At 37.8% G+C, this 14802-nt stretch overlaps 1 protein-coding gene across 1 annotated transcript in view; it reads left to right on the top strand.

Moving 5' to 3' along the window:
* The window catches only part of LOC114362808 (tRNA dimethylallyltransferase), a 294388-nt gene that overhangs the window by 232098 nt on the left and 47488 nt on the right, over positions 1–14802 (top strand). The window contains exon 4 of the mRNA XM_028318344.1: positions 11381–11504. Coding sequence (XP_028174145.1) covers positions 11381–11504 — 124 coding nt within the window. The remainder of the gene's footprint in view (positions 1–11380; positions 11505–14802) is intronic.

The raw sequence follows: 14802 nt of genomic DNA, 5'->3' as shown, positions 1-14802 counted from the left end.
TTTTAATATATGAGAATCGTATGTTATTTTTTCGCTACATTAATTTTCAGTTTTTGTTCGATATTCTCACCCGATTTCGGTACTGAATGAGCTATAATATTTGATAGGAGTACCTCCTATAGGATATTTAAAAAAACATTTCAAAATATGCATTTGCTTAGTACCTGTAGTTGATGTGCGTGCGGGGTATAGTTGCGTTTTTTTTTTATTTCCACAATGTCAAGTTAACAAACCTTTCAGAGATTCGAACCTAGACTTCAACTTAGAACTTATACTTAAACAGTTACCCAACCAATCAATAATCAGAACCCCTTTATCATTGTCTAATCGATTCACAAACATACACATGTTGTATATCATGGGAAGGCGTGCCCATAGCTCGCTAGTCAATAACTTAAGAATGGCGGACGGCTCGATCAATCACTGTGTGTTTATGTGCCGCGGCGACTGATTGCCGACAGTTCGACGGCGTAGTTACAAACACCATCTTAAAATATATTTCTTATCATCATCATCTTTTCAGCCAATGGCAGTCCACTGCTGAACGTAAGCCTACCCCATGGTATAAGTAAGCCACAAAGTACAATTTCTCGCGATGTCCAAATAACACTCTGTAGGCCTAGGATGCGCGCCGCGATAAGCGGTTATCACGCCATTGTATCGATTTTGCTCATACATTTTGATGTCGATATAGTATGTCACGGTGCACAGCACATCCTCGCCCTGATCGTAAGCCTCCCGCAAGGTACGCTACAAGGCACCATCTCTCGCGATGTCAAAATATACACGCCACATAAATTATATTGAATTGTTCTGATGCACAGTATGTATCCTACATAGATAATAGACATAAATTCCATCCATCAGGTGCGATGCAGACCAAAAGCTCATAATTTACCATGTATTTTAAGGTCTCTCTATCTGTAAAATGTGGTTTACATGGGATGAAGTTGCCGATTTTTCTCGAACCTTCTGAAAATCACATTTTAATCATGCGTGGTAAGCAGAGAGCTAAGTCTGCTCTGAGTCAGAACACTGGAACAGTAGCATTCACAGAAGTGACCAGAATTCTTTACCTCAACGTTATAGACATAGTAAATACGCGTCCTCACCTGCCTTTGCGCGGCAAGCCTAATGATAACTCTATTTGAAATATTGAAAGCCCCGAAATTCTGAGTAAGATATCATTATGTTGTTATGAAGTAAGAAATTTTGAATCAAATTGTCGGAACGATGAGAACGCGTCGTGAACACAATTGCTCGAAGCCAGTTTGTTAAGGAAGTGATTGGCGCCGTCAAATATGTCATAACTTTAGTTTAATATTTAAAGTGATTGTTTGGTTTTATTTGACAACGTTAACATCTTTAACTTTATCTTTAAAAGTAGGTAAGTATTCTTGTTATAAATATTAATAGATGAGTCGTGTAAACATTTAAAGTATGAGTGAACGGTAAGATTCGGATACAAAAACAAATCAAAGTATGTACCTAGATTAACTGCAGTTATTCTACAAATAAAGTGTCAATTAAAACTCTTTACCTTATTATGGGCTGATTCCTCAATCGTCGGATGATTTTTGACTGAAGAATAAATTTGGCACATAGTCCAGTCATTATAGTAAGTTCACCTCGGAATTCGAGATACCCAGCTGTAAGTCTGTAAATACATGTATATTGACACCCTAAAAGTTGTCTCAAAACCTACATATGGTAGGGTGTAAGCAACTATTAAATTTCAAGGTCAACGGTCACAAAAATCGGTTTTTTGCGCTTTTTTTAGAAATATCTCATTTCCTGTTGGTTTTTTGCTATTTGTATTTATTATCAATATTGTAGAATACTAAATTTTCTACAAATTTTGTTTAAAAACTTTTTTTATACGGTGAACCGTTTTCGAGATAGAGGGCGGAGAGCGCGCGGTCTCTGCATCACTTCAGGTCTACTTAAGCGGTTTAGATTTTTCATACAAAAGGATTTTCCCGCTAATTCCTGTGGGAATTTCGGGAATTCCTTGTTGTAACTAAGCTTTGAGTTTACTAAGGTACCTACATGCCAAATTTCAAGCGTCTAACTTCTGTTAAGCGTTTAGATTTTTCATACAAAAGGATTTTCCCGCTAATTCCTGTTCCCGTGGGAATTCTTAAGTAGCCTTAAGAATTCTGAGTAGCCTTAAGAATGAAGAANTAAAAGAGAAAGTGTTGTCTAAATTACTGGAGGAAGAAATGGGGATGTCAATGTCTGAGGGGAAACAGTCGATGTAAGGGGCGAAAGGTGGAGCTAATTTGTCAGTGAATTCAGTTAACCAACTGGTCGGGTCGTTGGAAGTTATGTTAACAGTATTAGTTGATTTGCGAAACCGTTTTATTTGTTTCCAAACGATAGCAGAAGGCGTTCTTGGGGACATAGTCTCGCAAAATTTTAACCAACCCTGTTTCTTTTTTTGCTTCAGAGTTTTTTTAGTTTGGGCTGCTATTTGCTGATATTGCAAAAAGTTATCCATGGTCATTGAGTTATTGTAACGTCTTTCAGCTTCTTTGCGTCTACGAATAGCGGCTGAGCATTCAGCATCCCACCATGGAGTAGAAGGGTTTTTACAAAAAGGGTTTTTTAAAGGGATGTGAGAATCAGCAGATGATGACAGAATGTCAACAAAATTTTTATAGCTCAGCGAAGGATCGTGAGGGTTAACAGCTGGAAGAGAGTTTAATTCTGTATCTACCGCTGTCGAAAAAGCTGACCAATCTGCTTTGTTAAGATTGTACTTCAGAAGTGGAGGAGGGGAGCAAGTTGCTACGGATTCAGTGGGAAAAGAAATTAATATTGGGTAGTGGTCGCTTCCAAAAGTACTCCTAAGTACATTCCATGACAGAAGGGAGGATAAATTAGGTGAGCAAAAAGACAGATCAACAGCAGAGGCAGGATTTTGTGAAGGAGAACATCTTCTCGTGGGACGGCCGTTATTTAAAATACAAAGATTGATATCATCTATCAGATCTAACATTAATGACCCTGATGAATCCGAGTGGTAAGAACCCCAGGAAACGTGATGAGCGTTAAAGTCGCCCATTACGAGGACCGGAGGGGGAAGAGAAGAAATGATAGATCGAAGTTCTGAAAATACAGTTGAATTAGGATGAGGGATATAAACGGAAAGGAAGGAGATATTGAAAGAGCGAATTGCCACGGCATTGATGCCTTGGCTGTGAGGTGGAAGAGGGAGTTGGTGAAAAGAAAGAGAACGCCTTATGAGTAAGGCTGTTCCTGCATAGCCATCATTTCTATCCTCTCGGAGACAAGAGAATCCTGCTACACGAAAATGTGAATCAGGGATTAACCAAGTCTCCGAGATGGCTAGGATAGATGGCGAGTGTTTTCTGATAATAAACATAAGTTCATGTTTCTTTCTTCTAATACTTTGGCAGTTCCATTGAACTACCGTTGACGGATTGAATGTTAACAGCTAAGTTACCAATTTGGGTTAGTTTTTGGGCAACGTTGGACGGTAGGGAGCTAGTATGACTTGTGAGGAGGCATAATAACATAGACAAAATATAGTCTAGTAGGTTTTCTGTCGAGGGTGAAAAAGGTTGGTTTTCCTCATCTGCATTGCAGTTATTAATAAGGGCACATCCATTGGGAAGAGAGGAAGGGCAACTTCCAATGATGGATTGATGTGCTTGTCTGTCATAGCCTTTACCTAAAGCGGCCCGAGGGGAGGGTTGACGTGTAACAGTCTTTTTGTAAGAGACGGTTGGGAAGGTATTGGAGGTCAATTGGGTAGGCCTAGTTGAGGGAGGTGGGGACATCTTGGTAGTGTCCGAGTATGAAAGCCGTACAGACGGGAAATGGGAAGAGGCTTCAGAATATGATATATTGTCTTGAGACATGACAAGTTTAATTGATTTTTGTCTAGAGTACTCCGGACAAGACTTATTTAGGGCGGTATGGGGACCTGAGCAATGGATGCATGTTGATTTGCCTTCAATCACCTCACAAGAATCACCCGAGTGAGGTTGAGAGCATTTATAACAACGGGGTTTTGATCTACATTGGGCTTTTACGTGTCCAAAACGGCAGCAATTCAGGCATTGTATGGTGGGCAGTTGATAGGATTCAACAGGAAGGGAGGTGTGATAGCAGTACACTCTTAGGGGAAGAACTTGCCCCCTAAAAGTGACAACCACCGACTGTGTTGGGGTCCATGATGGTTTACCGTCTATGGTAATTTTCCTATTAAGTCGCCTGGCCTTGAGAAGGATTCCACAGCCATCCGGAATCTCCATAGACTCGGCCAACTCCTCCATTGTCCAATCAGTTGGTATATTTTTTATTAAACCCATACGGGTGATGTTAAATGTTGGGATGGTTGCAACGTAGTTGTGGAGGTTTAATAAATTGTTGTTTAAAAAGTTGTTGTTTTTTTTATTTATAAGCAAAATACCAATGGATTTGCAATACTTACATGTGGTAAATGACTTCATTGTTCCTGTAGTTCTTCGTTTCACTTATGTTATTGCACGTTACGACGCATTATCCAACAATATCGGAGAACATTTCCTCAGTACGACTGAATCGCGACTAACCTGGCGTCGCGGGCGATGTTCGTTTCTGGGCATATCGCGGAGACACGCGCCACGCCCCCGTTTCACATCTATTCCCTTCTATGATCTGAGGTCTGAGTGAAAGCCTTCTAAGTCTTCTGATGCCGGATATGCTGACCCAAGCAGTCCCATCCTTACAGTATTGATTCATGGACCCCACATGTATTCCACATGCTCGAGAGCTGTCTTCTGTTGTTAGGCCCATTTTGTGGGACATGTGGTTCGTTCCATAATGCCCAGTTTGCGTACCAGTAATTGCTTGGGCTTAGATACCTTAATGCTTAATGAGTTTTCTCCATGACCCTTTAGAAATGATTTGGAGAGGCTTATCTTATATCGTTGGAGCTTTCCCATTCAGCACTGTGCTTCTTGGATATGGCCATATTATGGCCATGAGGTATGCCGTTAGATAAAGGTAAGTATCAGTTCTGACCCAATAGGTATTGCCTCTGATCCTAGTTTCGCTAGACTGTCGGCTCTCCCATTGCATTTGATCCGTGTATGTCCAGGTATCCCACATGAGGGACACTTTCATGCCTTCCGAGTTTGTTCATCTTTAAGATTGCATCTAGAATAATTCTAAACTCAACCTTCACTGAAGCGATGGCTTTTTGTTTGAGTGCTGTGGATCAGGATGTAAATATTGCGTTTTTTACACCCCTGTTCTTTAGTGCACACATATTATAGCGTAGAATTCAGCTTGAAACACTGTAGCAAACCTCCTTAAGCGTTCACTATGTTCGAAGTGTTTACAGTAGTTCCCAAGGCCATCTTTACAGTGGCGGCGTAAGCCCTAAGGCACCCCCTGATAACCCCCACGATTTTGGGGTTACCTATCGATTCCAAGATTGAAAGACAATGACATAGACCGCAGATTTGCTATGCAGATGCGCCAGTGAGTACTTATCTGTGCGACATGTGTCACCCTCTGATGCTTGGCACCCGCCCCCCCCCTACGCCGCTACTGCATCTTTAAACTGTCATTAAACCAGATTAGGCTGTTCTGTTGGGATTTTGGTCCTCTTTTCTAGTCGTCCCTTGTTCAAGATCTATCCACTTACTTATTAAATCAATCCAAGGGGTTCGCGTATAGGATTAGTTGCAAGCAACCGACTCAGTCTTCCCTTTACCCGACTGGTTGGGGGTGGACCAGAGCCGATAGCAAGATGGAGCCTACATGGACCGGTTTGCCCGTAGCTGCCGAGGCTTGCCTGGAAATGGTGAGATGTAAGTGCAAGAAGTAGTGCAGAAGCTGGTGCTGTCTGAAAAAAACAACTAAAAAGGTCACAGCCGTAACCTTTGTGCTAAAAATATCTCCCGTACTATGATTGTGAAACCTCATTTTCCTCACACTTACCTTTCCGTTAAATCACTGGTACAATAGTATGTAGAAATAAAAGTGTTAATTAAAATAATAATAATCATTAAGACGTTTAGACAAATTAAAGTTCTTTATTTAGTGCTTTCTTCTTATGATATTTTCAATATTAAAATGTATTTAAGCTATTTTCAACCTTATGTCTCACACATAGAGTTCAAAATCAATTGACGAAAAAATACAAATTATGGTAGATTGATGTGCCAGCAACTCTAAATAAATTCTAAAATAATAATCCTTGCTTGCTTATGAACCAAATAGTATGAATTCATGGATAAAATAAATATTTTTTTCCGATGCGCAATAAAATTCGCCCGCTGTGTCCTGAAGAAAAAATTTTTTTCACCTACTTTTTGCGAAAAAAGTACCATACAATGTTATATTTTTATAATCCTGATAAATGTAGCTTTCAGGTCATATTTTTTTTATTAGATAATCTCCAGTGGTTTAAAAGTAAACGACGTTTATTTAAAAAAATACTTTTTGATTTTTGTGAATTTTACTCAATATTTCAATTTTTTTGTATGAAAAGGCAAAAAGATTGTTCTAGAAATGAATTCGCCATCCTTTAATTATCCGAAAATGGTACCACACTTGCCCTAATACCCATAGTTTTGAAGATATGGGCCTTAAAGTGAAGCGCGGCGGAAGGAAACTTGCCCCCCCTCCCCCTGCTACCACAGGGGGGGCTCCCGATGTCTACCGACGGAAATCCACTCGGGAGCACCCAAAGAAACACTGTTGCAAAAATGAGCCTTCTATACCAAAGTGGAGGGGTCTCCATACAAATCATTGCACTAAATTCCCTACTAGTATGTTTATATCCGTTTTCTTGTGAGCGGACGCTGTGAATGTACGTCACACGGGGTCACGTGACCGTCGGCGGGACTCAATATTTAAAGCGAACTTTGAATGCCTATAAAATCATAACTACTGGGTATTTTTGAATGAAATAAAAACTAATGTATTTGTAAATGTAAAAGCTTAACTGTAACATAGGTTTCAAGTAATTTTGCATACCTAGTAACATTCTCAATTGTTTTGGCATTGAATTTGAGCGGAGCTTAAAATAAAAGCCGAACGATACGTTAAAAAGTTCACAAGTAGAAGTCACGGCTAGCTAAAAGTCTTATAGTGACACTAAAGATGTTCCTTCAGAGAGCACGCTATGGCCATGTATACTCATAAGCCTTGCAGCAGAAGTGGCGCAATTGGCGGTGTCTTTACTCTGTTGGCTTAGAGTTCACTTTTATGAGTTTTTAAGTGGCCATTATCACGGGGGACGGACTTAATGTCTTTATGTGGGGACTTGAGATGGCCGTGCTGCGTTTACTGTATTGTGTTTGAGATATTAAATTCGAATGGCAGTTGAAATTGGATTACTATTGCCAGACTTACTTTTTTCTGTTATAATATGCTTTATGGGCGTCTGATATACAGGGTGTCCCAAAAAATAGTGTCAAGCCGAAGCCCAGATCATCACTGTATTATGTAGCTGCATTGAACTGGAAAATCTCTCTGTTAGTTAAGACCTAGGAACTACTTAGGTACCTACCACATAAAGTGCCTTTGTCACCGCTTGTCAAGTGATCAGAGAGTTGAACAATCTCAATCTGGCAGAACCTGGATTCAATTCAAAATTGGAACGTATAACTTACTTGTGCATTTTTGTTCCCTTTGGTTAGAAAATGGAATAAACTTGAATAAATCTTACCATCCGCATAGAAATTTAGTTGACTACTTTAAAGGAAGATCTCAATCAGATGCATTTGTAAACTTTGACCTCAGCTGATGATACGACGTTGACACGAGGTAATTTATATGTCCTGGGATGGGAAGTGAATTCAGAATTTCAAGCAGAAAGTAGATTACAATTTCCTAATCTGCTCACCGCATAGCTATGAAGGCATGAACATTATCTAACATCCACTATTGACTTTAAGTTTTATGTTGATGGCAGACTGTACGATGAATATTACACTTGTAATTACCGTTGTTTTTATACCTAATTTATAATCATTTCTGTTAGTTTTAAATATTGTAGAATGAAAATAAAATAAATATTTATACATATAGTAATCGTAACGATTTTTCTAGCAATATTTCATTGTGAGTTAAAGATACTCTGACGCGCCTTGTTAGGGCATTTATACCGTTTAATGAGTAATAAACATACTTAATTAGGTGCAAGTGTAAATACCAATGGCGGTAAAGCACGATGAATGTTTGCTTATTACTTGATATTGTTATTGATTTCAAGGCACACCGCATTCAACCTTAAAATACGGTGAATACTCAATACTCAATCATAAATGTTGATATCCATAATGTATAATGACGGCGAAACTTAATATTGGGTTCTTTATGGAATCTGTTAAACTGTTAACAATTGACACACAAACCTACTTCAATATTTTATTTCATTAATTACGATCGTTACATCATTATTCATTCCATTTTATATGTTTTTGCGCTACGTGGTCTACCTGATGTAATTTCAAGTCGATCTTACCTTTGTTTTTCAAGTCGGTCTTAATCGGTTGGCGAAATAGTTGCATTCTTCAAACTGAGGTTTCTATTCCCAATTTTTTTCAGAATTCAATTAACCGGTATACAGGTACCTACATACGAGTATATTTGCTTAGGAAGCCACTTTGAGTCGTCAGTCTGAGTAACCTATATCTGACACTCTTCTAGTTTGACGACACACGATCAGCAGAAGAATTCTTCTATGTTTCCTCTTTCATCATCATATCAGCCACAGGACGTCCACCGCTGAAGATACGTGGGCCACAGTTCCAACTACCCATTTCTGTATTTTCTCTCGCTCTCATCAAATGGCGATTCTTTGTGATAGAACGAGACGACATGACTGGAAATGGGTAGCTGGTGGCCCATAGAACATATCTGTTTACTATTCCACTTTGAGTCGGATACACCCATATCAGACACCCTTGATCTCTCTCGATCAGCAGAAGAATCCGTCCTTATTTCCTATCCTTATATCCAATCAAATTGCTTCTCAAAACTTTCTCTGTTATTCAAGTCACTCGCTCATTCTAAACGAGCTTAAACAAGCACAAGAAGTACTCTTACCTACGACGCGGGTAGTAGGATGTGGTGTAATTTTTTGCCCCGGCCAGGCGCGGCTCCAAATTGGTAGGTAACCCGATAGGCAGTTTGTGGACACCGTGAGAATGGGACAAATCTATTACTTAACTCTGCCGCACACTGGGCCACTGCAGAGCCACTAGTGGCGGTCACAAATTGCTGATATAATCTTATGATTATGCATTATTTCACCCAATTCCATCGATCACCTCCTATTGAAAACTAAAAATGAAAAACCTTTATTTAATTTAGGCCAATATTTGGCATTTGTGAACTACCTACTTAATATAAAATCGCTACCTCATCAGCGCCTATCTTAACCTCCTGGGGCCCGGGAATATTTTTTATCGAGAATTCATATGAAAACTATCCAAATCGTATTAATGATTGATTTAATTATCTTAAAAAATAAAATAAAATAAATTATCTGGAAAACGACAATTTTCTCAATGTCATATATTTATGACATCGGTTCCCAATGTCTACGATTTTTTTGTTTCATGTACAGGATGTCCCGTTATCAATTACACAAAAGTAATTCTTAGTTAAGTTTCTTGAATACCTACAATGAATTTAAATCGATTTTTCAAATATATTGAGTTTCCAAAATTTTTTTTGCTATATTTTAATTTTTTTTTCTGCCTGTACTTAGTTTTTTCTATGCAGTGGATGCAAATATTGATATTTTTAAGTATTTTTTCGTTACAATGTAGCTAGATAGATTCTTTATCAAGTTTTATGTCATTTTTGGGCGATAACATTGCATCTCTATTTTTTTTTTAAATTTTATTTCAAATTTTATTGCATTTCATTTGGATGACTCAAATTAAAAAATTCTCTTGATAAGTAAATGCATCACACCAAAGTATAATTAACATTATGTGATGTAGATAAGGTCAATAGCAATAATAAAAATTAAAAAACGATTTGATTAAGTGCCTAATGAAATTATTTTAATTTCATTAAAAAAATCAAAGTGACTTGAGGTGTTGATAATACTTCTGGGCCGATTTTACTAGTAAAATCGAGTTTTGAGTATTCTAATATGTTATATTCGCTTATATCTACCTAAACAAATTAGAAAATAATATCAGATTGCATGCTATTTAATAGAAAATGTATAATGTCATACAGGTATTACACTGGGCTCTGTCAGTTTACACTAGTAATTGGGACCTCTTGTAATACCTGTATGACATTTAGATTTCACCATGGTTTACGTAGTTTTCATACGTATTTCCACAATCAGTGATACTCAGATAAATAACAGTTCAAATCCTAAAACTAATAATAACAAAGGCTTATAGAAATCGTTCATATTTTAGTAAAAATCTCATAATTACTAACCACTTGTTTTCGGTCGCGGCGCCGTCGCTAGTTCAATTAAAGATAAAAAAATATAAATGTCACTTCACTGGCCAATCACAGCTAAGAATGATGGACAGATGCATCATCTAACTAACTAACGTAAAAGTTCTGGTAAATTTCAACAGATAGCGTTGATTTATATTTTTCTGTTTTATGTAATAAATATATGACGCCAGGCCCCAGGAGGTTAAATACGTCTGATTGACTGAGTTTAGTTATGTCATTACCTACCTATACTCATTGTTTGGATAAGATGTATGTACAAGACTGCTTGCATGCATTTTGAAGCAGCTTCAAAATTGAGACTGTATTTTATGAAACTCATATGACTCTTTGTGTTATGTATGGTGTCGCCAAACACTATGAATGGCCGCTATCGAGTAATCTATGAGATCCAACTTGTGGTGGCCATGAGTGGCTTTGTAGTGGCTAGTTATCGGTGGCCCAGTGTGCGGCGGCGCTAAGCCGTTGACCGGCACGGATTGTATTGCATGTGGGTGACAAGAGCTTTTTTATATGTCTAGCTAGACTGAAGACAATAACCTAATGAGAGATTCTACTTCTTATTTGTTTTCTTTAATTGAGTTACCTATTTGGTCTTCTATGGCCCAGAAACGCAATTGCAACGAAACTGCAACTTCTAGGTACTTTCCTTTGTGTGGCAATTTTAAACCGGTTTCAAACTGGTCGCGTCATGTGTGGTCTCTCAGGCCCAGAACAGACGGTGAAACGCAACTGCAACTGAAAGTTAATTTTGAGTTGCATCTAAGTTTCTGCGTCTTTTACCGTGTGTTTTGGGCCTAAATCATCGATAGCATTTTATCACGGCGCGCATCCTAGCCCGATGTGCGTTCGACCGTACTTACCATGTGTACGACGTACGTCTAACATCTTCTTAATAAGTAATTTCTCTTCTTCGCAGGTCAATAGAAGTGTGGCTGAAGACTGGACGGCTTCACAGCGAGATCCTGGCTGAACAGAAGTTGAGCGAGGGCCAGCTCCGGAGACCAGGCAGCACTGTCATATTCTGGCTCAAGTGCGAACAGGTAAGAACATTCACTATCATCATTTCAGTCAACGGTTAACCACTATTGGAAGTAAACCTTCCTCAAAGAAGGCTATTTATTGCCTTCATTCAGTCACTACCTCTAAGGCCTCTGGATGAAGAAGCAAGACCTACCACTATTCGTAATCCGTTCGACTATTATGGTCGTCGGTCCATTTAATAGATGATCGTCACACGCAACACATTTGCAAATATACAGTGTGTCCGGGCTTGTAGTGATCAAACTTTAAGGGCAAAATCTAGGGACAATTTTATCGATAAAAATACTTCAAATTTGGGGCCTGACCCATTTCTCGAAAAATTACATCGATTTAAGTTTTTAATTTTTAGTTTACACCTCTTCTTTAAAAAACAAGTGAAAGCGTGGGTAGCTTAACATTAATAGGCAAATATTTTATATCATGCGATAGCCAATAAAATTATCTATTAGTAGAAGAAGAAAGCAGACACAAGTTTCATACATTTTATGGGAGTAAGAATGGATTTAATTAGAAAAATACATTACTTTTTTCACTTCTTTTTCAGTTATTTTCCAACACAAGAAAAACCAGGTCGTTAAGGTATGTTTTATTTGCATTGTATTATTAGTATTTGAGCTATTCTACAAAACGAATGTAAATTTATTAGTCTACGTCTATTAGTTTCGACGTAATTGTTGAACAAAGATACCCCTTCCCAGCGGTTTCCATAGTAATCGGAATAGGTTGTGTGATTCTTTCAGGCAGTGCATTTTCGCATGTCGCGTGCGCTATGGAAACCGCTGGGAAGGGGTATCTTTGTTCAACAATTACGTCAAAACTAATAGACGTAGACTAATAAATTTACATTCGTTTTGCAGAATAGCTCAAATACTAATAATACAATGCAAATAAAACATACCTTAACGACCTGGTTTTTCTTGTGTTGGAAAATAACTGAAAAAGAACTGAAAAAAGTAATGTATTTTTGTAATTCAATCCATTCTTACTCCCATAAAATGTATGAAATTTGTGTCTGTTTTCTTCTTCTACTAATAGATAATTTTATTGGCTATCGCATGATATAAAATATTTGCCTATTAATGTTAAGCTACCCACGCTTTCACTTGTTTTTTAAAGAAGAGGTGTAAACTAAAAATTAAAAACTTAAATCGATGTAATTTTTCGAGAAATGGGTCAAGCCCCAAATTTGAAGTATTTTCATCGATAAAATTGTTCATAGATTACGCCTTTAAAGTTTGATCACTACATGCCCGGACACACTGTATATTACCAATAAGGAATCAATTTTTTAACAATAATTATTAAACACTATCCAGCACATATATACTCAACATCAAATAAACCGCACCTTCCGCGACGGGAACTTTAACGATTTTCTTCTGACACAATCATGGTGCCCCAACAATATTGGTGTTATTTGAAAGCCCAATAAATATCCTTAAAGAAAAACACATTTAATTTCTTAATAAATGATTAACATATACCATAAATGTGACTTGAAAAAATACCTCATTTTGGGCCCACCTATGGTATCAATTAGACCAATTTTTATGGTTATAAAACCAAATAATGATCTCACGTGTCCTCTTTAACAGATGGATAGCGATTAATCCCAACTTAACAGTTTTATAGCCATAAAAATTGGCTTTAGCGTAACTACCTATTTTTTGAAGAAGTGAGACTGGATCCTTCCCTAGACAATTTTTTGGGGTAAAAACCTTTCCTTTAATGAAATGAAGGTTAGAACTAGGCTTTTAAATGGTGCCAATATTGGTGAGAAGTGGGGATGCATACGTTTGAAAATGATTGTCGCGGGAGGTGCGATTTATTTGATGTCGAGTGTATTTCGATTCATTAGTTTTTCAACCACATAAGATGCCACATTGTTAAACTTGATTGCGTATATTTCGCGATAATACATACACAGTATTACAAGGTGCGCAGAACATAAGCACTTTATTTACGCTTATGTATAAGGACGTTTTTGTAATCCGCCGACGAGTGTCAATCTTATTAAAATTATGTGTTTATTTATCACTTTTATATCCTTCGGAAATTTTAATTATACCTTTATGGTAATATTCCATGTCACGAATTTTAAACGCGGTGTGTGTCGCAAATTATCCCAACTTACCAATTGTCCCTATTTATTCAGGCATTTTAATAAGGGAAATGTCAGAATTTTCAAATGTCACACTCGGCGTGCTCATTTGAAATTATAATGTGACTATTTAAAAAAAGCTCAACCCTGGTGTATTTTAATTTTTGCATTTCAAACTCAATAACAAACTGTTTTTTATTTATAAACTCATCGCGCGCATTTACAAGGAGCATGTGCAGGGGTGAAATAAGAAGACACTGCGCAGGTGGTAAACACAGAGGATCTTAGCCCTTTCTCACACTTCCATAACTATTGCCGCTTCATTGCAATCTACGAGAATGGAACCTGCTTGTGACGCATCTATGTAACGAGAAGTTGGAATTAAATAGCGGAGATTATCAAGTTTAATGCTCATGATAAGAGAAAAAAGTTGAACCTGATAAAGTATAAAAATGTCAAAGGAAATGAGAACTTATTGAGGACGCGGTAAAGTGGCGCCGCTCTAGCGGGTGGACGATGAACGCGAGTTCTTGGGGTGGGTACGTTTTCTGTAAAACGCGTACATAATAGTTTGTACTTTTAACTATGAAGGGATCTCTGATTACGTAATCGTTGAAGGTTTATAAATAGACACTGAATATAATGTAATGTTAAGTACTTATAAAAAAAAGTAAATTAATATAAACGCCCTTTGTTTGTTGTTGTTTTCACACTCAAGTGGATCAAAATTACTAGGTTCACAAAATCGGAAAGCAAACCTCGTGTCAATCAATCAATAAATCAATCAATCAATTTCTTTCTTTCAAATCACCGGTCGGCGACCAATATCTTTGTTACCAGAAGCAAATCTACAATCGCCGCTGCCTGCGCCTAAATACAAAATAATTGCTGAAATTCATCAACCCGAGTTACTTCGTCTTTACTTTTTCCTGATCAATAAGTCTAGAAAATCGGGCTGAAATAAAAAATACGGTCTTGACTTTTTCCTGATCGTCTTCCAAAACCCCACACCATGGTCACCCTTCACACACGGCGCAGATGCGCGTGCGCACCACCTGCCAATCTCGGCGCGCGCAGGTGACCGTGTTTACCTTTTTTAACCCACCCACTAGTGCGGGCAAAAAGGGCTGCCTTAATTAGATTTTTTACTTTAATAGATCTATCGCGGGACAGGTAGAGAACATTTCTCATTTTTC

This window comes from Ostrinia furnacalis, unplaced genomic scaffold, assembly GCF_004193835.3.
Source record: "Ostrinia furnacalis isolate ACB-3 unplaced genomic scaffold, ASM419383v2 OfSCF6787, whole genome shotgun sequence".
NCBI lineage: Eukaryota > Metazoa > Arthropoda > Insecta > Lepidoptera > Crambidae > Ostrinia > Ostrinia furnacalis.
This window is presented reverse-complemented; position numbering and strand designations above follow the sequence as displayed.